Here is a 26344-nt window from a genome sequence, read left to right as displayed (position 1 = left end):
TGAAATCAGAAGCACATTTAAGAAGCATCTGTCACTGCACTGATTAGTCCTTATAGGACATTCTTTCACAAAGTATAAAGACTTTGTTCAAAACATATCAAACAGTAAGAAGCCACTCCATGTAAAACTACGCTACCAGAAAGAACCAACACACTCACATGCATAAAGAATCATAGAGATTTAGACCAAGTATCAGTGCAAAGAAGCCATACCCATAATGAACAACTGGACAAGATAATATGCTGCCAATTAGCACACAGAGGTGCCATAGTAGCAATTTCAGCAGACTAAAATAAGGCTAACCAACACATCATGAATGTTTAAAAGTAACATTTGAAGGTGTGTTCAAGCAGATGATCTGGAAGATCTATGACTGGATTTTGCTGTGACTTCCAAAGGGTGATTGCAGCAGCAACGGACCCTGCACAGCATGGAGAAAAGGATTTTCAGTTTTGCTAACCAACTTTGTCTGCCATTAACCCTGGAAAGGAAAAACATGGTTTCCTTTGTCTCTCCCTGTACTTTAAAGAAAGAACAGTCATGGGAGGAATGCTTTTGATTAGTGAAACATTCCATGAGTGCGAGGGTTAAGCCCAGGATTGCCAACCTCCAGGTGATAGGAGCTCTCTTGCTGTTACAATTGATCTCCAGGCAACAGAGATCAGTTCACCTGGAGAAAACGGCTGCCTTGAAAGGTAGACTCCCTGTCATTATACCCCATTTAAGTCCCTCCCTTTGCTAAATCCTGCCCTTCCCAGGCTCCACCCCCCAAAATCTCCAGGAATTTCCTAAACCACAGCTGGCAACCCTAGCTGGAAGAGCTGAAAGCCCTTTCTCCATTCAATTGAATTGAGTTCTTGCAGAGCTGCAATGGGCAGATCTTACCTGCTGTGTCCCTTCTTCTAGTATCGAACTTAATTTGTAAAAACATACCAGGTAAAATACAGAATACCTCAGTCCTTTGTTTATGCATCTGGGTTTACAACCATGTTGCAGCCCATCTCTGCTGCTCACTAACTGAAATATGCAATAGATGTATTAACTATAATATAATGGAAAGAATGTAATATTGCTTTGGATAGCAGGAACTGACATGAAAAAGAAAACAGTGCACAAGAACAGAACACACACAATAAAATAATTACGTTTCCTGGATCATCTCTCAATTTTAATACAACATACTCAAAACTTGTTTACATACAAGCTAGGCCTCAATTGACACCAAAAGGCTGAAAACTAATTTACATTGGTCTTGTAAATTCCATCTTATATTTCAGTCCAACAAACCCAGATTAAAAAAAGATTAGTCTTCACTGGAACATTTCATTTCAGGGCTTCAGAACTTGGGACCTGCCAAGCCAAAAACATAGTCTCTAACTATGCTACTTAGCAGTAGGCAACAAATCTAGGATGTTTACGGAGCCCTAGGGAGCTCAAGTTGGCTGGGGGAACACAAGTTGTACATTATATTTTTTACACTGTTAAACATAGATGCAAGTTTGCTATTTATTCCTACAGCTGGCATACTCAGCATCTCACAATATAAACACAAGTCCTGGAGGTTATCACCTGGTGAAGAAAAAGTTGATAAATATTTTCACCCTTACATTTTCCACAAATGGTTTTTAGATTTTGAAAGTTCAGACAAATAGCATAAGTGTGTTTATAAGAAAATGTAAATATTTATACCACTAAGTGTCACTGGTGGATCACTGCTATATCACTGTGTCAAAAATTCAAACAGTGATTACAACCAGATCAAGTTACGAGGCAGCATTAAGGCTCCTTTGTGGTAAAAACAGAACAAACATTAATTAGACCATTTTACAGCCAAGTTATAAAGCCAGAAAAATGCCACTAAAAGCCCAAGTAAATTTCAGCATTTGGCCCAAATGGATCATGTTTGTCAACCAAGTTTAATCTCCAAGGGGGTGAATGAGAAGAGCTCACAGTATACAATTATACAGAAGTTTGCTTGTAGTTTTTTGTATCCAAGACTTTCTTTCCACACATTGAGCAGATGCCTATTAAGGAAAAAGAGTGAAGTTAAAGCAAACCTCTACTACTAATGCAATAGGCATAACAGTGAGATTCTTTTTTTTGTAGTTTCAGACTTTTGTAGACCTCCAAACAAATGGAGGTCTATTTATTACATTTCTAGCCTTTCATTCTTCCTTCATGGAACTCAAGGGGTGGGGATGCTACATAAGGTTCCTATGAAGGTTCCTATCTGCTTAGATCCAAACTTGCTTAGTTTGAGCAAGGCTCCTGTCTTCAGATGTAAAATTTCTGAAAATTTTGAAGCCACAACCCTGTCCCCCCCAAACCCCTCCCCCCCCCAAATGTGAAGGTTTTCCACCGCAGAAGAAAACAGACATTTTGGGGGAAATTGAAATATATGCAATACTTACTTTCCTATCAAACAGACTAATTTTATTGCTTTCATAGCATAAAATGCATCATTTATAATTTACCTGGCATATAAAATTGTAATATTTAACATATTTATGTAATTTAAAAGTTATAAATGCCTTAGTTTGGTATAAGCAAAATTGCAAATATACCCAATATTTGAGAAAACTGCACGCTGATATATCCTATGCTACCTTAGCACATAGACCTTAATTTTTGCTATCTGGTTAGACAAAGCTAGTTTCTCAATAAAACTTTCAGTGTTTCTCTCAGGCTTTGGTGAAGTTTCTGCTCCACCTCCTGATCTGTTTTCTTTCCTGCAATAAACTACTTTTTACCTAGTCTGTGGATAGGGCAATAATTTACCTAATCTGTGGGTAAATGTATCACAGTGGTTTCAGAAAGAGGTGAACTGGTCAACCACATTAAGTTGAAAGGATAACAGAAAGCATACAACTGCTGGGAAGTTCCCTTTATGAAGATCAGGTATCCTAGGTGTAGAAATGCATCATGGATTTAACAGCTGTATGTATAGACAGAATGTCCACCATGTCTTAAAGAGGATTTCACTCATTCAAAAAGGTAAAATATTTCACAGCAGTTTTTTTTCAGTACTGCCCCAAATGTCCAATTTTTCTCTCAGAATTTTTTAAAAAGCTGGAGAGGGGAGGGAAGTTTTTGATTTTTTCCAGTTTTTTCCAGGCTTTCACACCTCTGCTATCAGGTACCTACCAACTATACTCTAGGATCAATGTGAAATTAAGCAAAGCTAACATCAGCTCTTGGGCAGCTACACTCACAACTCAGCCTGGTAGTTCTACTCATCACAATTCAGTGAAAATTTGGTTTGTTTCATATGACAGAAAAATAGCCAATATTGTATTTGTACCCTAAAAACTTTCCTATAGGTTTACACATTGGCCGTTACAACCAAACTGACCAAGAAATGCATAGCATTAATACACAATATCATAAAACTTGCTATGATTTTCATGAAGTTGTAGAAATGCCAATGTCACTGATAAGCACATAATCTGAAAATCTGCTTCACAGGCTACTGATGTCTATCTGAACAGGAACTAAAAATTTCACTTCTGCATTGTACAATGTCCATATGTAAATATGGACAACTTCACCATAACCCAGACTCTGAGATGGTGAAGGGGGGACAACACTCTTGGTTATCAGGTCCACTTATGGGTGGCGCTTTCTTGTACTTGCACCTAGGACTTGCCCACTGGGGGAGCGGGGTGGGGATATCCCAGCCCTGCCCCTTCAGACCCTGGTCCTGGTCCCTGGGTGGTGAGAAGAGCAGCAGCTGCTGCTGGCTGGGCCCAGGGCTGCAAATGAGGTGAGTCCATGTCTTCCCCCTGCCTCTAGATGCAGGCAGCTCCTACCTCTTCCCTCAGCAATGGACAGCCCAAGGAGGGTGAGCACTGGAGAAAGTCTGGCAATGGGAGGATTTAAGGGAAGACACAGCCAGATTGGATCACCTCCGCCTGCCTGGGGAAGCTGGTTGGGCAACCTGGGCACCCCTTCTTGTGAATTCTCTGCCAGATGGATGACCCACATCCAAGCCTCTTGCACCATCGCTGCTCCAGAGCTGGTGCTGCTGAGCCCTGGGCAGGCAGCAGCAGTAGGAAGGTGTGCTTGGCCCCAGGCTCCCCCCTAGCACCCTGGGCTGGCCCATCAGGAGCAGTGGAACAAAGGGGCACGGGCAGTTGAAGAAGCCCTACAAGTGCATTCCTGGTTTCTGCAGCTTGGTAGAAGCCCAGGCAGTATGGCATTTGCAGGGAAAGAAGAAGAAGACTGCAGATTTATACCCTGCCCTTATCTCTGAATCAGAGAGGCTTACAATCTCCTATATCTTCTCCCCTCACAACAAACACCTTGTGAGGTGGGTGGGGCTGAGTGAGCTCTCACAGAAGCTGCCCTTTCAAGGACAACTCCTACAATAGCTACGGCTAACCCAAGGCCATTCCAGCAGCTGTAAGTGGAGAAGTGGGAAATCAAACCCGGTTCTCCCAGATAAGAGTCCACACACTTAATCACTACTCCAAACTGGCTCTCTCCTGAGAGCCTACTCCTGAGTAGACATTTCAGTGCCCAGAGCCTGCCCCCTGAACAAAAAATCCTCCTGTGTATCCCACCAAATCTGAAATCCTGGTTACAGACGTATTTTATATGCATATTGTTGCACTCAGTAACATGAAAAGGTTTCCATTTTTTATACTGGAATAATTGAAAGACAGCCAGATTACTGATAACCTTAGTTCTTGGTGCACAAACAAGTTACTTGTTATAGCTAGTAAGAAAACAAATGAAAAGAAAGTATGTCAAATGCCTTACCCTTCTTGTAAGCACACCCCTGGCAGTAGTGGGACCCTGGCTGGTGAACTGAACTTTTACAAATTCGGCATATCGCAAACTTGTTTTTGCCATAAGGATCAAATCTAGAAAGACCATGAAAAACAAAACCACAAGAACATGAATTCTTTTTGACAGAATACATTAAGTATCCCTATTTACTCTTGTGCAGTTGGTGGGGAAAAGAGAGGACATTATTAGTTACATTAAAAGTAACTAATAATGAGATCCAAAGAAATTTCCTAGTTACATCTGCATAAAGACAATCAAATGCTGTTCCTCACTTTTGATTTACTGAAAATTTGATGTTGGCCTGCACATCATTATTTTCATACACCAGATGATTGCCAAGAATTTGTCACATCTTTTTTGCAAAAAGGTAAAATAACCCACAGGATCTATGCAAATGATATATTGTAAAATGTTTTCAAAATCAAAGATGGTACATAAGGAAATTACATATAAACTAGCTGCCAATGTTACCTTTCATTTCTACCCTGCTACACCATGCTTGGAGGATTGTAAGACAGAAACAGAAAGATTACAACTGTTGGGAATGATGATGCATGGCCTCTCCCCTCAACATACCACTGCTGTTTGGCTTGCCACCATTTTAGCCGCTGCTGTTTTATCTGTTTTGACAGCTAAATATAAATAAAATACATTTTTTATTTATACCCCGCCCTCCCCGCCGAGGCAGGCTCAGGGCGGCTTACAGGACATGGCATAAACCATGTTATAACAATAAAAACAGGATAATGCAATTCACAATTAAACATTAAATAATCTAAAAACAGTCTAAAACAATATAATTTAGTGGTGCTACTATCTCAATTGTGTTAAAGATGGCGTGATGCTTATGCCAGGTTCCATCTCAGAAGGCTAGTTGGAAGAGGGCGGTTTTGCACGCCCTACGGAATTGATTAAGATCCCGTAGGGCCCGCACCTCTTCCAGCAGCTGGTTCCACCATTGGGGAGCCTTTATAGAGAAGGCCTGTTCTCGAGTTGTTTTTAATTTGGCCTCCTTTGGCCCAGGTACTTCCAGAAGATTTTATGAACTAGATCATAGTGCTCTCTGGGGAACATATGGAGAGAGGTGGTCCCTAAGGTAGGCAGGTCCTCGGCCATATAGGGCTTTAAAGGTAATAACCAGCACCTTGTAACGAACTCGGTATACAATTGGCAGCCAGTGCAGTTCCCGCAGCCTAGGCTGCACATGTTCCCACCGAGGTAGGCCCCAAGCTACACTAGCCACACAACCCTATTTCCATTGCTCCATTTCCTCACTACTGCTGAGTGCACATGGCAGCAGGCCAAGGACATATGGGGAGGAGGCCTTGCTGAAGGAGAAGGACAAGAGATATAAGCAGCAAACCAAGATATGGATGTAATAGCAATGGATGTTTGTTGACAGCATTCATGGGGTGAAGAAAAGGTGGAAAAAAATTCCCAGGACAGCTAATGTGATCCAATGAAATGTAAGAGAGGATAAGGACAAAGGAGAGATGGAAGATGGGGGAGGGGAAAAGTTCCTTCCATTCTTTATGGAATATTAATTTTGTTAAGTATTTTTACTAGATACAGAACAACAATTACCTTGCCTTCTTCGATGTCAATGCCTTATTTTCATTTAGTTTTCGCCCACCACTTTCTAATAAAACAAATAATAAGTTAACATAAACTTGAAACAGATCTATTTAAGGCAATGTAAAGATAACACAGATATTCCCCCAAAGACAATGCAAGCTGTCTACACAGTGGAAGCTTGCTACTGACAATATGTGGTATCTGACATACTACATATATGGAAATTGAAGGTGGTGTAAGCACAGAGGCAAACTGCACCTCAGGATTGAAGCCAGAAGCAGCATATTTGTGAAACATATGCACACCAGTTCTCAAAAAAGAAATGTATAGACCACTGATGTGCTTAAAGTTCTCCAATTATGTAAGAAACAAAAAATATAGTATTTGCTGTCAATATCCATCTAGGTTAAGGATTCTGGGTAGTGGTGTGCCCTCAATAAGACTAGCAATCAGAAGAACCATATAAAACTGATCTATGACCAGAGGCTTAGCTGAAACTCAGTGATATATTGATTCCATAAAGTCACAGAAACAGGAGCATGAGATGGAGTACACTGTCTGAAGAAGATGCAAAACAAGAGGAGCCAAAGTGTTTTTGAGTTGCATCTACCGTTTTACACCTGGTTGTGTACAAGATCCTGGAATTACATAACAAGCTAGGCTACCATATACGAGGAGTGGGACTTGAGTATTAATATCATGCAATAGGTTAAAATACTAAAGAAAAGGCATTTTAAAGAAAAATTTTGCACACCAACCAACATTTTTCAGGCTTAGGGATCTCAGTAGCAAACACAAAACTTTCCTAATACATGCAAGTCACAAACATTGTAGCAATATATTTTAAAATACCTGTAGTGTTTCGTGCACCATCTTTCCATGTATCAGGTGTAATTACAGTGCCAAGTTTCTTTTCACCTGTGAAGCAGCACAAAAATACAGAATAAATAGAAATCCATTCCTTAGGAGCATCATATACTCACAGTACATAATAGATTTTATTAAGCCCACTAGCAAAAATAAGTCTGCTATCAGGAACACAAAACAACTTTTTACACAAATTGACTGCTCCTAAGTCTTCCAGTGAAAACAGTGCCTTTTTTCTTCTTCCAAAAGCACAGAAAGGCATCTATGCATAATGCACAGGGCCTGATCCTAGACATGCTTAATTAGAAGGAATCTTCTCTGGGGACAGTGAACCTCACAACCAAGTAAGTATGCATGCAACACTAAAGCTGCATAATTGGCTAAGCATAAACTCTAATGAGCAGAGTAGGGGTCATATAAATGACCCAAAGTCATAGGAATGCATAAACACTGATTAAGTGAAAATTTTAAAAATGATATTAAAAAGAGACATTTGACAATTATTATGTTTTACAGTAGGGTAAGCAGATTTAAGCAAAACAGACATAGAAACAATCAGCAGAAATTCCTATGATTAGATCTGTATTTCCTCCCTCTGGTTATCAAAAGAATGCCTGCTGACTGCCACATGTTGCCCAGAGAAAATCAGGACTGATCACATGGATGAAAAATACACTGTGGATGAACCCACCTCTAATTATTAAAACCTGAAGTTTCAGAACAAGGTAAGCTCTTCAGTATTTTATACCATATGGTTTAGAAGTCAGTTGAACTTGCTCAGCATAATGGCTGCTTATCTTAGATTCAAGAAGATACGCTGTGAGTTTAGCATCTATTTCACAGAGAATCGAATCTTAGCGTATTTTTTCTGCCAAACAGTACCTATTTTCAGGAGCTCACAACTAACCTGCCTCCATTTAGAACTTACACTGTAAATAACTGATATAACTTGGTATGTAAACATTACTATATGAGGGAGGCTCCTTGTTAAATATGCTTAGGAGCAGCTGCAGGATTTGACTTGTTTGCTAGAGCTTCTGAGGGGGTATAAGTAGTAGGTATCTTTTAAGAGAAGGAGATTTGGGTTTTAATTTGTAATGTTTTCATTATTATTTCCAAGCTGCCTTGACCCAATAGGAAAAGTATAAAGACTCTAACAAACATTAACCAAAAAGAGACAGCATCACCCAGATGCCTCAGAAATTGTGTGTGTGGGTTGAACCATCACTGCTTTCAAGTTTGTCTCTCTCAAATCCCACCTCTGAATTTCTAATAGTTTTTTGACAGCTGGTACAGCACAGTAACTAAGAAACTGAATAATACATCAAAAACTTCCCAGTTAGAATCTATTCTCCATAATGAATTAACTAGGTGGCCTTAGGCAAAGTAGTCTGTCCTAGCCCCTATATATGATATGGTGAGAACAACAGTCACCAAACTTAATAACATTGAACAACCTTTAAAAAAAACCCCTATATATGTACTAACCATTATTGCTGACATGTAACAGCCCAATAGAGCAACTGGCACCACCACTGCTGAACATTAAGGAACCTAGGAACAAAAACTTCTCCCCATCTCATCTCTCTAGCATGCATTATCTATGGTGGTCCAAGTCACAAATGTTGCCAACCCACCCCAATCTAGACACAGTGACCCATGCAATGATCACCTCCAGGCTGGACTACTGCAACTTGGTCAATGCAGGGCTACCCTAGAGTCTGATCTGGAAACTTCAGCTGGTCCAGTATGCAGAGGTACATGCTCTGACAGGAACACAATTAAGAGCACACATACATTGGTGCTCTGCCTACTGCACTGGCTTCCAATTAAGTACCGGGTCAAGTTAAAGTTTTGGTTTTGACCTTTAAGACCCCCAGGGGTGTCAAACTCATTTGTTACAAGAGCCAGATTTGTGGGGCCAAGCTATGCACATCATAAAATGTAATGCCACGGTAGTGAAGATATAAACTTTATAAAGGATACAGATAAACACAATTAAGATAGTTTTTTAACTTAAAATACAAGCGTGCTTAAAACTCTTATGATATTTTGTTCAAAATGGAAAGGTGAGGGAATAGTGGGATTTGGCAATGCAAGTTTAAAAATAAAACACTTGGAGATCCAGGACAACAGACTGTTCCGGGCCCACTTAATACAGAGCCCAGCAGAATCATTTTGTTCACAACAGAGGGTAGCTGGAAGGGTTGCCAGCCTCCAGGTGGTGGCTGGATATCTCCTGGGATTACAACTGATCTCCAGGCAATCAAGATTAGCTCACCTGGAGAAAATGGCCACTTTGGAAGGTGGACTCTATGGCTTTATACCCTACCAAGATGCCACCCCGCCCTCTCCAGGCTAGGCTTCCAAAATCTCCCGGTGTGTCGGAACTCAGAGCCCAAGAAGGAGCACTTAACCATTCAGACACATACGAAACAGCCTCGGGGGTTGGGGGTGGGGGGGAGGATCACCGAGTTAGAGAAGCGTTTAACGACTATTTCTCTTAAGGGAACTCCCTCCGACAAACAGCATCCACCCCTTGTTACGTTTCGTCACGTTCCTCCTAACAGAGACCCGTTCCTTCAGCCTCCTACTCCTCTGACCCGCGAGTAACTTACATTTCTCGCACACCATGGCGAATCACCCGCGACGAAGCCCACACTCCAAAGCTAAATCAGCAGCGACGGTCGACTTGAAAACTTGTCAACAACAACGACCTTAACTTCCGGTTAAGGTCTTATTCCTTTTCCTAGTTTCCAGGCGGAAGCCCCGCCTCCTTCGGGGCCTATTGGTTGGGATTGTTTTAAAGGCTCGACCTCATAGGTTATCCGCTTGGTGATCGCTCAATGTCAGTTTTATCACGTTCTTGTTGACGGCGGCCGTAGGCGTAGTGGCGGCTTTGGTTTGTAGTTGAAAGGACGTGGAGTCTCTCATCTGGTGACTCATGAATGTGGCGGGGAAGCTCCTCCCAGTAGCTCGTGGAAGACTTACAGGTAAGATGGAAGAAGGGAAGCCTTTCGGCCTAGTGCTCACCTTTTGCCCCGTTCCCCCCTCCGGTCCTGGGAGTCTTGTGCCTTCATGTAAACCGCTCTCCTTGAGATTATGCGGGCTGTATCCTAGCATGGGGTCGCAAAGAGTCGGACTCGACTGTGCGACTGAACAAAAACAAAAAAAAATCCTAGCATCCCAGTCTCCTACGTACTTATTCAAAAGTAAGTTCCCTTGAGTTAAGTGTTAGTCTCAAGTAACTACATCGAAGATCTTATTTGGAGCTGAGGCCAGTCCGGCTCTGGGTGACTTGAAAGTAAATCACACTGACTTGGTAGCGGCTTGAACCCAAGTAAGTGCGTACAGAAATTGAGGAAGCATGCTTACGCCCTGACATAAAATGTGGCTTTACTGGAGGCATCCCCCCACCTCAAGGGAAGCTGATCGTGATCTCCAGCCCTCACCTGGAAATTGGCAACAGTGATTCCCCAGAAAGAAATGGCTGGTTTGGTGGAGTCTATGGCATAGTACCTGTCTGAGGTCCCACCTTTCCTCAAACCCCATTCTCTCCAGGATCCACCCTTTAAATCTCCAGGAATTCCCTAACCTGGAGTTGGCAACCCTATCTCCTTCCTTTTATGTGCTCCTCTGACTTCAGCTTTCCATTGCCCCCCCCCCTCCCCGCAGCCTTTACATAGGAAAAGGACAGTCTTTCTCCATAGTGGCGGGGGGGGGGGGGACCAAAGCAGTTTACATCATTCTCTTCTCCCCACTGTGGTAAGTTAGGCTGAAAGTCTGTGACTGTTCTGAAATTCTCCAGTCAGCTTCCACAGCAAGAACCTGGATCTGGCTAACTAAAGCCCTAACTCCTATGCCCCTCTCAGTCTACCACAGAATCTCCAGGAATTTCCCACCAACCTGGAACTGACAGTCATAGTCAGGATTGGCCCCAATGAGTACTCCCTCAGAGGCCTTTAGTGATACCTTTCATACCAACAGACTCTCTAATCACATAGTTGGTCTTAAGCATAGGACTTCAATCAATCTCTCTGTCTCTGTGAATCTGGTCTGCTGCCAGGGGACACCATCTCTCTCTCCCCACCCCCCATCTGGCTGTTTCCATTCCAGAGGAGGAGAGGGAGAAGCTCTCATCCAGTTAAGGAAAGGCTTTATCTGGCTCTTTCCCTCCTCCTCCCTCCCTCAGCCAATCATGGGATTGCACTGGAAGTTATGGGATCATTCTTTAAGCATACAAGAAAAGCTTTATTGTTGCTGACCAGTTGTCCAAATCCTTGTTAAGTTCTTTCTTGTTAAGTGACACAAGTGATACTTGTACTCAGGTCTCACTGAAGCCCGAAATAAGTATGCATAGGATTTCCATCTCTGCTTTAGAGCTTTATTGCTGGAGATGGTTTATGTATCAAATTAGAATTATACTGTCATTCTGAATTTTATTACAGTGTTTTATAAGAGTATTGCTCTTCAGTATGTGTCGGTACATAAATATACTTTGCTTCTCAACAGGTGAAAGCTGAAGAAAGAACACCATGAGACATACAGAAATAAAGAGACTGCTTTCTGCTAATGCTATCTGTATAGCTTCCATTATTTTAGCAACTCTCATTCCCTCACTTTTTTTGAAGAACTTCTCAGTCTTGGGAACACATCTGATATGGCTGTGCATCTGTTCAGCGAGTGTTGGAGCTGTCAACATAATTTTGTATCTTATCCTTAAACCAAATCCATCTATGAAAAGAAGCTCAGTTGCCCACAAAGTAAGACTGAATGTTGTTTTAATGTAATTCTTGGTATGATATGCAGGGCTTTTTTTGAGCAGGAATGCAGTTCCAGCTGGCTTAGCTTCAGGGTGTGTGACCTAATGTGCAAATGAGTTTCTGCTGGGGTTTTTCCTACCCAAAAAAGCCTTGATGATATGGATACTAATAAGTAGGACCTTAGACTGAAATGTTATAGGGTATTACTCAGCTGAAAGTCTGCTCTAGTACTGTCATTAACACCTTGTTGTGCACTTCATGTAGCTGAAACAAGAATTAAAGCACAGATGGCTAAGCTCCTTTGTGGGGGCTCACTGGTAGTTTCAAGTATGTGTATTTCTAAAGCTATAGCACAGGGGTGGCCAAACTTGCTTAACGTAAAAGCCACATAGAATAAACTTCAGATGTTTGAGAATCGCAATACATGATTTATTAAATCTTTTAATACTTTCTTTGCACAGAAAGATAAAATACATATATATGCACTTTACAACACAACCATGCTAGAAGGAGATTTAAAAAAAAACAAAAATGGGAATAGCAGTCCCCATAAGAGCAGCATACGGAAAGGTTAGGGAAATATTTTTTGCACCAGTGGGAGAAGGAAACACTCATGTACCATATAAATCACTGACCACCATTTGCATCATTATGCATCTCTCTTTGACTTGACACTAAGGTTAGTAAATACAGCTCCTACAAGACCTATGAACATAAGGGGGTACCCTGTGCAGCCCTCTTTAATGTCTTCCCTCCTTCCAATGGCTCCCTCAGCTCTTGCACTCTCTTTCCCTGATCTAGGTCTGCTGGTGGTGGAGGAGAAGAGCTTGCAAGTGTGCCTATTTCCCCCTCCTTCCCTGCTTCACACATGGCAGAAATAGCCACCTACCTGTGGGTCAGTGCTCAGAGACTGAGGTCCCAATGATAACCATGTTTACTTGACAGTAAGCCTATATTAAGTTCCTCTTGGATCTCTAGGAACCACACTGTATGAAAGAGCTGCATGTGGCTCCTGAGCCACAGTTTGGCCTCCGCTGCTACGGCACTTATGTTTGAGTCTCCAGCTATCCAAAAGCAGTGCTACACAGCAGTCAGGTTCCAGACTGGCTGCCCTAAGTCTTCCTTTAGCAGCATGGGTATATTAAGGAGAGTTCTGGGTAAAAATTGGGCTTAGGACTGGACGTTTCTCTTCCTCTTGTTAGATCTAAGACTTGACGGGAAGTAGGAAATTGCACTTCAGCTTAATGGCCTCCTGTCTTGTTCCTGACCTTTATCGAAGTTCAATGGTAGCAGGAGGAAAGCATGCATGTACAGTTCACCTCTTTTGCAGGGAAGGGGAAGCAATGTTTTTCTACTTGGGATTCCCCCAGATTTGCAGAAATCCTCTTGGGCCCTGTTTTGCAGCATTGTTGATCAGCATGAGTTGCATGCTTTTGCTATGAGGAGGAACAAGCTTGGGACCGGCAGTGAATGGCCAGGGACAGTGATAATTTGGAAACCCCTCCCCCCAAAATCTCTCTCTCCTTTCAGATTTTATAAGCTCCCTTTTCCTCTTTAATCGACTCTCAAATGCTCTCTATGTGTGCCAGGGGCTTACTTAGACCACATTGGGCAGGCTGGTTGGTTGGTTTCTTTGTTTGAGGAGGAGTTGGCTAATTTTCGATGTCATATTTTTGAGATAGCTGAGAAGACTCCTGATGAGATAGGGACCCTTACTGTGTCTACGGGTTATCTGTTTTGGCTCCTTCTGTCGTCTACAAAGTGGCTAGTCACTTCATTCTTTAGAGATAGTGATGATGTTACTTGGAGCATCTCAAGTCTTTAAAGAGTATTTAAAGTATATTATGTAAGTTATTTTAGTAATACTTATGTAAGAGAGACCAGATGGGTTAGCTAGGCTTGTCTTCTATTTTCTAATGAGCTCACTACTGAGATCAGATTTCAATTGGAGATTTCTGGGCTCATTCTATTAACTACTGTATTGTGCAATCATGCTTTCTCTTGCAGTTTTTGTCATATAAAGACTAGGATTTCTCCTCCTTGAAATGGCATGTGGTGGTATGTTAGCTTTTTGCTCAAAAACAGATGAATAGTAGTCAAGGTCATTGCTCTCTGGAGTAGGATGCAGGGGCTGACCTTCAACAATGCAGGTTTTGCTTTCATAAGATCAAGTGTTTGGTTTCTCCCACTCAGTTTCAAAAGGACCTTAAGGATTGGGGCTGGGAAAGACCCATTATTTGAGCCCCCAAAACAAACATTCGATTTGGATGGAACTTGTTGGTATTTTGGAAATGATTAGCTTAAACTTCCAGCTCTAGCAGTCTGCTTTAGCTGTTTAAGTAACATTGTCCTTAACTTGGTTCTTCCCTCCCTCTTATTAAAACATCTTGACTCAATTAAAAATAAAATTTTATTGACTTTAGTGGGAAGTGTATGAATGTGTTTTTACTTCTCCAGATGAAAGCTATGGCACTTTAAAAAGTGGTCAGCTCTGACTGCATCATGCCCCATATTACAATAAGGTGTATGGTGTGCCAGTATACGCTCTTGAACTACTTATTTGGCTCCAAGAGTAATGCTCATCTGTGCTGTTCTTGGGTTCATTCTTGCAAGTATCCACTTAGTGAAATGTTAGTAGAAAAATATTTTTAAAAAAATTAATGTCGCAGGGCTTCTTGTCTCTTGTTAATGTAAAATTTTCTTCTATTTAAAAGGTGGCAAAGTTTATAAGATGCTGTGTGTACTTCTTCATGTCCTGTATCTTATTTCATGGAATAATTGTTCTTTATGGAGCACCGTTAATTGAGTAAGTCTTTAAAAATGCCACTTCAATAATCAAATATAAATCACACTGTTTTGTCTAATGATTTGCATACGCTTTCCTTGAAGCAGTGATCCTGTACTCATTTAATTGGAAGTAAATTTGGATGAAGGGTGGCCTTTGCTGAGATGGCAAACATTTCTGGGGCTCACATAATTATATGTTCTTTCATTTTATATATTTAAAAAGTCCCTGTACATAGAAAAGGAACATGTTGGTGACAAGCCTGGCTAGACCCTCTCTCCTTGCCACATTTCTGTGGGCAGAATTTTTTGTACTGAAGAATTCCCCATTCAGTTTCTCTACCTTCAGTCTGATGTGGTTCAGCCCAGGCACAGATTTACTATCTCGGTGAGAACTATGGGAGTTAATTATGAGCAAATATGCTTGGAATTGGGCTTTTAATTAAACTTTTTTTTAAAAAAAATGGTGAACTATAATGAAGAACCCTAAATCAGTGGTTTATTTTGAAAATAACAATAATCTGGAGAAATTGCCATTTACGTTGTTAGCTGTTTCCCTGAGTGGGTGCAATGCTGAATTGGCAGAGTGTTCTGCAGTAGAAGGCTGCAGAGACCAGAAGAGCTGTCTCTTCATAAATACTTAGTCTTGTCTTTTCTTTATTTTTTTTGTTTCAGAGGAGAGAACATGCTTTATTGAGAAATAGATTCACTGGTAGCATATTCTGACATATCCAGGAATACTTACTCTTTTCTAGGGGCAAAGTTTAAAATGGGAAAACTGTCTTTTGAAGTACATAATGATTTTTATTTGTATACTGAAAGCTTACAAAACAACATAGAAAAGAAAGCTGGAAGAATTGAAAAATTGGTATACAAAACACCTTTATTAACATAGTTAATGATCAAGACCATTCATTAATGCTGGGAATTTTTGAACCAAATCCAGTTCTTCTCAGAATTGTTGCGTCTTTTATGCCATTTCTTTATATTAACTAGGAAATTTTCTCCACCTTTAATGTGCTCCATACTTCTCTTTAGACCATATCATGCCCCATAATTCTCTTTAGGCTTCCAGTAAAAATAGTGTTGGAAGCTGGGAATGTAAATGAAAAATAGATCTTCGGGTTAAAAAAAAAGTTCATACAAAAAGTGTTCCCAATTTAATATCTTACTGTGTACCTTTTCCTTTAATGATGCCTCCTGTGCTTGTCTTTTCCCTATATTGTAAAAGTTCTGGAAGTGTAATGACTCCTTGTAGCAGTTGAAAAGAATAAGAGTCCAGTAGCACCTTAAAGACATAACAAAATTTGTTAGCAGGGTATGAGCTTTCAGGAGTTACTGCTCACTTCTTTAGATACAGTGGGCAGTGATTCATGAAAGTTCATACCCTACCACAAATTCTGTTGGTCTTTAAGATGCTACTGGACTCTTACTGTTTTCTAACTGCTACAGACAGGCTAACATGACCTACCCAACTTGATCTGACCCCTTGTTTGCTTTCCATTGGGTTTGCTGAGACAGTCATGCAGAGGTGGGTGACAACCAAAGACAAGGTTTTTTTCAGTAGTGGCACAATGCCTTTGGAATGGTCTCTGCCTTGAAACTTGCCTGATGACTACTTAGTGCGCTTTAGGCACCAGGCAAAAGATTTCTTTTTACTGAGGTTAACAGAGATTCTATTATTTTTAGGTGGTTTTAATGGTCTACTTTTAACCTGAAGACTCCTTTATGGATGTCATTTTAGGCTACTGAATGTTGTTTGTATGACCTGGATTTATCTTCTGGCTTGTTTCAATACCGGTAATTCATATGTTGTTTTTTTATGATTTCATTGTATAGTTTTTACCTTGTGAGCTACCTCCAAAAGCTCTCTGGAACTTTTTCTAAAGAAGTCAGCAGCATAACTCTTTTTTCTGCATCCATTCCTTTCAGATCAGTACTTGAGACCTTCTTATTTGCAGTTCTCCTTTCTACATTCACTACTCTGCACTGCTTGTGTCTGCTGGGGCCAAATTTTCAAGTGTGGCTCCGAGTGTTCAGTAAAAATGGGTAAGTTGTGTGCCAGTTTCTAACTCTGCAATGGCCTAGGGACAGTTGAAATGAATTACACATAAGGAATTGTAGTAAATCCATTTTAATGCAAACATTTAAAAGGATTGCAGTGTAATGAAAAACTTAGTTGTTGTGCAGTGCTGTAACTTTCTGATAGAAGAATCAGCTTCTGTTAATCAAGAAGATGACTCCTTACCCTGACTTGGCTGATCTGGACACATTGATCCATGCTGTGGTTACCTTTGAGGCTAGACTATTATAAATACGCTCTAGTTGAGGTCTGGCCCTTAAAGACAACTCAAATTTCAATTGTTGCAGAACCCTGCAGCCAGGTTATTAGGTAGAACATGCATGTTGCAGCCATTCTGCAGACACTGCACTGGTTACTGATCAGTTTGTGGGTTCAATTCAAGGTTCTATAATCCCCTACAAAGTCCTTAAAGGGCCTTGGATCCACATATCTGCATGACTTCCTCTTCTGCTATGGCCATGCTCTGCTGTGACAGTTTCACTCATTGAGGCGAAGCCTAAAGGTGTCACCCAGCAAATGGGCAGGATTGGTGGCTGCCCACTCATGTGCATTCTATGTGGTGGCTCCCACCTTGTTGAATAGCCTTCCTGAGGAGGTCAGAAGGGCCTGCACTCTTCTGTCATTCTGCACAATGTGCAAAGCAAATGTTCAGGAGGGCGTTTTTAAAGAGATTGGAACTGTGATATAATGAAACAGTCCAGGAGGGCTCCTTCTAATGAATAGGGTTGTTATCCACTGCAGTGATCACTGTAGGTATAACCTGCTTTTACTGTGTTGTCTTGTACCTTGTAATTCACTTTCTGTATTGTTTACTATACTTTGTCTTCAATAGTTTGTTTGCATTGTTCTCTAATTCTGTAGTCCTAGTCCAACCACATTGTTCATTGGTTGGTTTATACTGTCTGCACTGTAATCAGCCTGAGTCTTAGCGAGAAAGGTGGACTATAAATAAAGATATTAAGACCACATTCAAAGTGTGTGAGAAGGATTGTGTACTTATCAGTATTATCCTAAGAACACTTTCCTGGGAATAAGCTTACTTCTGAGTAGACCTGTTTAGGATTGCTGTCAGAACCCCCTTTTCATGGTGATTACTGCTGCTGGGTGAAATGCAGTAAGTTTTTTGATGCAGTATGTTGTAATGCTCTCTGTGAAATTTCTAGCATCAGATGCATTGCCTGAAATATGCTGAACAACTGAGAACACCCTGTTTTTCAGCCAAAAATATGACATTTATTTGAAATGTCAAATCTATAGTATAGAAATTATTCAGTGAAATAGCAAATTGGATTTGCCTAGTAGGGAATAGTTGGAAAGATAGAGCACCACTGTCTTAAGGGAAAAGATGGCAAGATTTTTGTAAAAATCCATGAAATTATCTCTTGGGAGATTTGTGTGTGTGTGTGTGGGGGGTGATTTAAGAACTTATTTGGAGGTGTCTTGAGTCTGAGTAAGATGAACTTAAGGTGGATAAACAAGCAAAATTGATTAGTGATGATCTGGGTAGGTAAAGAATATTGGGGTTAATTAATTTATAGTGTGCACTGCAATGCAAATTCCATAAATATTAGCATCCTGTGTTAAATAACCATTTGGCTGAACTCCCATCTCCTGTAGTTCTGCCTGCAGGGAACAAGATGCTGAAGATAGCCTCTCCTGGACTTTGTATTCTGGCATCTTTCATCATAGCCAGTGTCACTGAGCTAATGACTGGCTGTCACAAGCCAATAGTGGGAAAAAACCGCTGTGAAGAGATTGTCAGGGCTAATGGAGCCCGGAAAATGCACTTTGAAAGACTGTTCCATCATTGTGCAGTCATTGTTGGCTAAAATAGCAGCTGAAATGAAAAGCTCCTGGTTGCCTGCAGACAATTGGTGATTTTGTTACTGCTACAGTTTGAATCCTTCTTCCTCAATTTCCCCTCCAGTTCCCAGGCTAGGCGCTTATACTGCATTTCTTTAGCTATGTCAGATGCATCACTGACAGTGATTATACTTGTGAAAATTGGAGTGAATATTAACACTGTAAATGGTTCTGCTTCTCTTTGAATTGTAGCATTTAGATTTCTTTTCTCCTTGTGGAATTTTTGGAGAGGGATCCTTTCTCTTTGTGTTACTACAGCTTTATTCCCCACTGAGTTATAAGACTGGTATTTATGTAATGGTATTATATTCTCACACCCTCTGCTTGCTTTAGATCTATGTATGCATCTTTCTGGTGCATTTTTATCCTTCCTTTCCACAAAGGAGATCATAGCAGAGTAAGTGGTTCTCCCTTTGTCACAACAGCCCTCTGAAAACTGTTAGGCTTAGGGTGTGTAGCTGGCCCAGGGTCACCCAGCAAACCTCATGGTAGCATGGCAGCTGGATCTCAGGCCTCTCAGATTTTAGTTCAGCACTCTGTACTACACCATCCATTTGTATGGAGCTGTGTTTTCACATCCCTCCCCTCCCAGTGATTCCTAGCATCTGTTTCCTATATACAGAAGTGCATTTTGCAAGTGCACAAGTAGCCCACGAGGACTTCAGCATTTCTTTCTTGAGAGGTTGTAGCTAATTCAGCCCCACCCAGCCGAGCGGCCAATTGACCGCCTTAGGCTGGGGGCCGTCCATTGCCTCCCCTGCTGGATGGGAGACAATGGTTTAGCCCTGGACTGCTAGGGGCGTGGGCAGCCTTATATAGGCTGACCCAGCCCCTGTGTCGCAGTTGGTTTTGGGGGGCTCATCGGCCCGCCCGCCCGTCATGCAGTGCAGGCATAGGCTGGTCGCCTGATTATGGGGCCAGGTAGGAATTTTTCACTTCCAAACATATTGGCCAAGTCTGGGAGTGTTTTCACCTACCTTGCATTGTGGACGGTGCGTTGGCAATTGGCTTGGGCGGTGCTGTTAATAGGTTGGTCACTGGCGGTTTACTGTTGGGAACATGTTCTTTTGGGGTATTGGTGAGCTCCCATGGCAACGCACCGTTGGGGTGTAGGGCGTCCCTGGGGTGACCTAAGCTGTACGGTACAAGGTTGGCTCCAGGGAGCCTTGGGATCCCGTCACTATTGAGTTGTCCACAACTCGGGCTGCATGGCTTGGGTGAGGGTGGAGCTTCGTGAACGGGATCTCGTGCCTGGCCGGCCAGGTTTGAGCCGTTGGGTCGGCTCACACCTGAGGCCTGGGGCTCGCCCAGTTTTCGGGTCGAGGTGGTTGGGTTATGACCTCTGGCTTGTCCTGGCCCCCATTTTTCCCATTGCCATTAAGTTTAAATAAAGTGGCCCTTTATTCCACCTTGTTTGTCTCGTTATTCCGAATGGGGGGGGGCAATAACTAGGCTAAAATTGAGTAAGAATTGTTTTTCTTTTCAGTGTGCATTAGCCTGTACTTACCACCTGGAGTGTCATATGCCATTTTCTTGCCCACTCCCTCTGTTATGAAAGCATTCTGTAACTTCTCACAATCTGCTGTAGGTTTTTATTATTGTATCATCTGTGTGCATTTTCCTATCTTGAAACACATTTCAACTCAGCTTCTCTGGGTACAGTGCTTCTGTCTTCTCTCTCGTATAAAAATGGGCCGGGTGTAAAAGTTTTGTTTCAAGTTTTTTCCTTTGTATTTTATTAAGATGCAGTAGATATTGTAAGACTGGAATCATAAAGGCAGAGGCTGTATTCAGACAGAGCAAACAAACCTCTGTTTGTGATGGGCATAAACTGGGCTTGTTGCAGTGTCTACCTGCTCGCTCCCTCTCCCTCATTCCCTTGTGTATAGAACATGAATAAAAGCCCTCAAATCCTAGTTTGAGGGGAAGAAGCAAGCTTCAATTTGGCCAGGTGCCTGCATTAGAACATAACAGAAAACAGAGAACGTTTATACACTCTCTCTGCATGTTGGGTGAAAGGAAGGGAAGGATGGCATAAGGATGAATTGAGCCCATCACAGATTTCTTCATGATGTCCAAAATGCTGCCTAAGAAATCTGATTTATAAAAAAAAAAAAAAAGCTTTCTGCTGAGATCTCATTGGTTTGGTTTGGACATAATGTGTAGCTACCACAATGGTTTGGCAACTCTGTGAACAAGTTATGTGTATTGCACTGCATTCTCCTTGTACACTTGGGTGATGGCTTCTCCTTGCTCACAAACTGTAGTTTGCTATTCCATCCAAATCAGTTTGATCATATGTTGCAGGGATCTTACAAATCATAGTTGCATGTTGGAGTTGTAACATCAAACACTGGCTTGTGCTGAAATACACAAGTCTGCAGTGAACATACAAAAGAAGAAGGAAGGGGGAGAAAGTGCATAAGCCATGATTCTCATGCTATCAAACCGTGGTTTGACTTTGTGCCTGAAGCAAGCCTCTTTTTTTGCCAAAGGGCTATTAACACAAGTATGACCAAGCAAGTCCTATGGTGAGATAAAAGAATACTCGGAGTAGGCAGGAAATGAAGTTTAACCCAGAAGTATTTGTTTTATGCTAGAGTTGATTTTGTTGAAATGTTTTTTCAGCCTTGGTGATTTTGGTTTATTTTGTGTCCCCTGTGAACACTCCTGGGCTAGGAGAAAAGTTACTTTGCTCTCTCTGCATGTATAATCGCAGTAATAATGTTGCAACCAGATGGCAAAGTATCTGTAAAAACAAAGCAATAAAGACTGAAATGGTGCCTCCTCTGACAGCAAAGAATCATTGTGATTACTTTATTCACTACTGTTCTTAAACTTATATAAACAGAAGGCAAGGCAATGCTCTGTCCCCCTTTGTTTACAGACAAGCTTTAACAGACGGGTTGGCCCCTGTGTTAAATTTTCACATGCAGTAGTGTTTAAGGATATATATAAATCATAATATATGAATGACCTGCTTTCATCCTGTCACAGATGTTCAATATTGGCAGAGAGTAGGAGGGAAGAAACACACTGTTGTTGCCATTCCTGTGTTCAGTTATGCAACACATGCAGTTTGCAAAGTATGAACAGGCACATATGTGTGTGTATGTGTGTATGTATATATTTACAGTGGGCAGGGTGACATGAGATATTGCTTCATTTTTTGTCACATGGTCCATATAGTTATAATGTGCTGACTTTCTGTGCTTCCAACACGTTTTCATAAGTAGATTTCTCGGCAGGGGCAGAAACAAATCAAACTCATTTCAAGTAACATCCAAATCATGATGTAAATAAACATAATTCTTGTCGATTCATGTGGGGAGACATCTGGCACCAGCTCCAGGAAGCTACAGCCCCTGGTGGTTCCTTGCGTAGGTGTCCATCAGGACTTGTCGAAACATTGCACAGGCATCTTGATTTTAAACCTATTTAAAAGTCATTGATTTGAATTAAGTTTTCCCACTCTTGATTAGAATTTCTCTGCCACAAGCCTTTTTGTGCCCTGCTGAGCTTAATTAAAAAACTTAGTGTGCATACTAAAATATTACAAAGGATTTACAGACTTAATAACTGGAGATTCTTGTTTTGGACATACTAGTAAATATTGGATGCCACGGTTAAATATTTAAAAAGTTATAGAGACTGAAATTCCATTGGAGTTGAGTAACTTAGGCAACTGTGTAGATGTACAAAAAGAATTCTTTATACATCAAGTTGTAACCAACTTGCAGTGATCCCCATAGGGTTTTCAAGACAAGAGACATTCAGAGGTGGTGTGCTGTTGCCTGCTTCTGCGTAACAACCCAAGATTTCCTTGGTGGTCTCCCCAAGCAAGTACTAACCAGGGTTGACCCTCCTTAGCTTCTGAAATCTAATGAGAGCAGGCTATCCTGGCCCATCCAGGTATAAAAAGTAGTTGGTAATGTATTGTTGTTTGCAGGATGATTGCAAGGAGCAGTTATGTTAGTGTGTTAACAGCAAAATAAAACAGACGTCCGATAACATCTTTTAAAAGGAGAGGGAAAGCAGGAATAACCACCACTTTGCAAATGAGACAAAAGCAAAACATAGAAAGTAACCGTCTAAATTACCAGCATAATGGATGAAGTAATAAGAAAAATACAAAGAAATATTGTTGAATCAAAGGATTGATGGAAAGCTCAATATTTGGCACAGTTTGGAAATTTATCTTACAGGTATAGGTAAGAGAGAGAAAATATCAATGGCCTGAAGGATTGTTGTTTTCTTATGAATCATTCTTTAATCCCCTCCCCCCACAATTTGAGAAAGAGCTTTGATAAATGTTGGATGCCTCTTTGATCTATATATAAGATAAAATCATGCCATGTTTTGAAAAAGTCTGGCTTTTTGGCTTTACCTTAGTTACTCTTGATATGTCAGTTTATGTGATATTTTCTGCCATAGCTAATTTGCCATAAGTCAAGATACCAAAAATGTAATGTTAAGAATTCGACAGATTTCTGACTTTTTGTATTATCCTACAGACTACCATCAACATAAGCACTATTAATCCTTTAGGTGTCACTTTTTCCTTTTGTTCCTCCCAATTGTTAAAGCCAATGCTAGCGAGGCATAAATAATTTGATGAGTGATATTTCCCATTTCTGAAAATATTTTTCTCAAACTGTAACACTATAGGACATGACCACCACATCTGTATATAATTTGCCTTACTGGTTACAGTTTCTCCAACATTTATTTTTATTTGTGGTGTTTATTCTTGCAAGGCATCCTGGGGTAATATACCATCAATGTAATGGTTTCAGAGAGTTCTTCGTATGAACTATTGATATAGTTTTCCTTGTTTGAGTCATCATAACTTATTTAATATGTTCCCTTTTTATCCCAATATCATTTTCTTACCTTGTTTTCATACCATTTGACATTTTTGTATCTATTTCAACTAAATGAGAATATATTTTAGAGATCATTCCCTTTGCACTGTTTATATGTTGCATTAGGTTGTGTTCATCTTTCTGGTCATAGTTATCCTTACTGTAGGATTTACAATTAAATATTGTAATTGATGAAGAAGAATCAAGTTTGTTAAATGTCCTTGCTACTTTTCTTTTAGTTATAATTTAATACAGTAAGGAGGATTCCATTTACATGAAGTCTTTCATTCTGAAAATCCCCCTTTCTTTCTATTTAACATATTTTTCTGGTTTATCTAAAAAAGAAAAGTTGGGGTATAATGTAAAAAAGAAGCAATAGGGGATCTCTCTGGAATCAGTTTGTTCTTCCATTTAATCTAAACTTTTAATGCAGTGTATAGAAAAGGATTCTCTACCCATTTTGTATCTCTTGCTTTTCTCTCTCCAAAAACAATTTTCTCAGTTAATTCCAGATGTTTCCCATTTGCTTCCATGCTCATCCATGGCTTATCCAGTAACATCCTGAAGACTAACAACATTTATTTTAATATCAGCTTTCATGAATCAGAGCTCACTTTCTTGGTGACTCATACCTGAGGAAGTGAACTTTGACTCATGAAAGCTCATATTGAAATAAATGTTAGTGTTGGAGTGAAGGCTGCTCAGCATGCCTGGACATGGAGGGGGGCATTATATTGTTCTAAATCTGTGTGTGTGTTCTTAGTGAATGGGATGCCTTGCATTGTCTAATCTGAGAGCTTCTCTCTGACTTCTCTTCATGTGCCCTTTGTGTTCTCTCTCATCTCATGAATCTGCAGGAAGCTTGATGTAGCTGCAGATTTCTCCAGTTGCGCCTATGTGCAGCCAGATCAGCTGGCTGTTTACAATAACAAACAGTAGCCTTTAAAATTAGGCTTCATCTCTCTCCTTTCCACTGCAACATAAATGTGAATTGAATCTACCTCAATAAAAGGTGTTTAACTTTTTGCTATGTAGTTGCTTGGAGTCTATTTGCTGCATGTTTGGTGAAGTGGTTAAGTGCGTGGTTTGGTGTAGTGCAGGGGTGGGCCAATGGTAGCTCTTCAGATGTTTTTTTTGCCTACAACTCCCATCAGCCCCAGCCATTGGCCATTGTTGCTGGGGCTGATGGGAGTTGTAGGCAAAAAATATCTGGAGAGCTACCGTTGGCTACCCCTAGTGTAGTGGTTAAAAGTCCACGCAATTAACCACTGTACTAAACTGGCTCTTACCTTGGAGATAAGATTCCCCACTCCTTCACTTGCAGCTGCTGGAATGGCCTTGGGTCAGCCATAGCTCTTTCAGAGTTGTCCTTGAAATGGCAGCTTCTGGGAGAGCTCTCTCAGCCCCACCTACCTCACAGGGTGTCTGTAAGTGAAGGAGGAAGGTAAAGGAGATTGTAAGGCGCTCTGAGATTCAGAGTGAAGGGCGGGGTATAAATCCAATATCATCATCTTCATGTGATACCTTGCTTTTCTCATTATGCAATTTGCTGTACTAAGTAATACGTATACCAAGTAGTTAGCACTTATAGTGCCATTGGACTTCTGTTCTGTTTTGTTACCTACAAGAATGTTCAGGGCTTTCACTGAAACTAGTGCAGTTTCATAAGTGACCATGAATTAAAGGTATTCTATACCACAGCTGATACCACAGTTTCTCAGTTGACAAATTCATTAAGAAACAAAGGTTTTAATAGGATGGGGTGGCCAAACTGGCTTGGGAGCCACATGTGGCTCTTTCACACATATTGTATGGCTCTCAGAAGTTGAGGAGGAACTTAATGCAGGCTTACTCTCTCATAAGCACGCTTAGTATTAGGACCTCAGACAGCCTCTTAGTGACTATTTCCGCCATGTGTGAAGCAGGGAAGGAGAAGAAGAAGATATTGGATTTATATCCCGCCCTCCACTCCGAAGAGTCTCAGAGCGGCTCACAATCTCCTTTACTTTCCTCCCCCACAACAGTCACCCTGTGAGGTGGATGGGGCTGGAGAGGGCTCTTACAGCAGCTGCCCTTTCAAGGACAACCTCTGCCAGAGTTATGGCTGACTCAAGGCCATGCTAGCAGGTGCAAGTGGAGGAGTGGGGAATCAAACCCGGTTCTCCCAGATAAGAGTCCGCACTACACCAAACTGGCTCTGGAGGAAGAAAAAGGCAGGCTTGTAAACTCTTTTCCTCTACCACAGAGGTCACCAGAGACCTAGAGTGGAAAAAGAGAGCTCAAGAGTTGAGGGAGCCACTGGAAAGAGGGACAGAATTAAAGAGGGCTGCACAGGGTCCCAACTTAGTTTCATAGCTCTTGTAGGAACTGTATTTACGAACCTTGGTGTCAAGGCAAAGAGACATACGTAATGATGCAAATGGTGGTCAATGGTTTATATTGTACATGTGTGTTTTTCTCCCACTGGTGCCAAAAAATAATTCCCTAACCTTTCCCTATGCTGGTCTTATGGGGACTATTATTCCCAGCTTTATATATTTTTTTTAAGTCTCCTAGCATGATTGTGTTGTAAAGTGCATACATATGTATTTTATCTTTCTGTGCAAAGAAAGTATTAAGAGTTTTAATAAAGATGTGTATGTGATATTGTTAATGTCTTGCAGCTCTCAAACATCTGACGTTTATTCTGTGTGGCTGTTATGTTAAGCAAGTTTGGCCACCCTGTAATAGAATATTAGGTCTGTTTGTTAGCT

General features: G+C 41.0%; 2 protein-coding genes across 2 annotated transcripts in view; one reads left to right on the top strand and one right to left on the bottom strand.

Annotated features, from left to right (window-relative positions):
• Positions 1 to 1141: 1141 nt before the first annotated feature.
• Positions 1142 to 10063, bottom strand: LOC132578018 (cysteine-rich PDZ-binding protein). Its single transcript, XM_060247826.1, has 5 exons — positions 9852 to 10063; positions 7219 to 7284; positions 6376 to 6430; positions 4762 to 4865; positions 1142 to 2024 (listed from the first exon to the last, which is right to left on the bottom strand). The coding sequence occupies exons 1-5, from the start codon at positions 9865 to 9867 to the stop codon at positions 1960 to 1962; spliced, it is 306 nt and encodes a 101-aa protein (XP_060103809.1). The 5' UTR covers positions 9868 to 10063; the 3' UTR covers positions 1142 to 1959.
• Positions 10060 to 26344, top strand: part of LOC132578008 (phosphatidylinositol-glycan biosynthesis class F protein-like) — a 32403-nt gene continuing 16118 nt past the window's right edge. Inside the window, exons 1-4 of the mRNA XM_060247814.1 lie at positions 10060 to 10226; positions 11746 to 11996; positions 14711 to 14802; positions 16713 to 16829. Of these exons, the coding sequence (XP_060103797.1) occupies positions 11769 to 11996; positions 14711 to 14802; positions 16713 to 16829 (437 nt within the window). The 5' untranslated portion in view covers positions 10060 to 10226; positions 11746 to 11768. The remainder of the gene's footprint in view (positions 10227 to 11745; positions 11997 to 14710; positions 14803 to 16712; positions 16830 to 26344) is intronic.

This window comes from Heteronotia binoei, chromosome 1 (assembly GCF_032191835.1).
Source record: "Heteronotia binoei isolate CCM8104 ecotype False Entrance Well chromosome 1, APGP_CSIRO_Hbin_v1, whole genome shotgun sequence".
NCBI classification, from domain to species: Eukaryota; Metazoa; Chordata; class Lepidosauria; order Squamata; family Gekkonidae; genus Heteronotia; species Heteronotia binoei.
The sequence above is the reverse complement of the archived record's forward strand: the minus strand, read 5'-3'. Positions and strand labels throughout refer to the sequence as shown.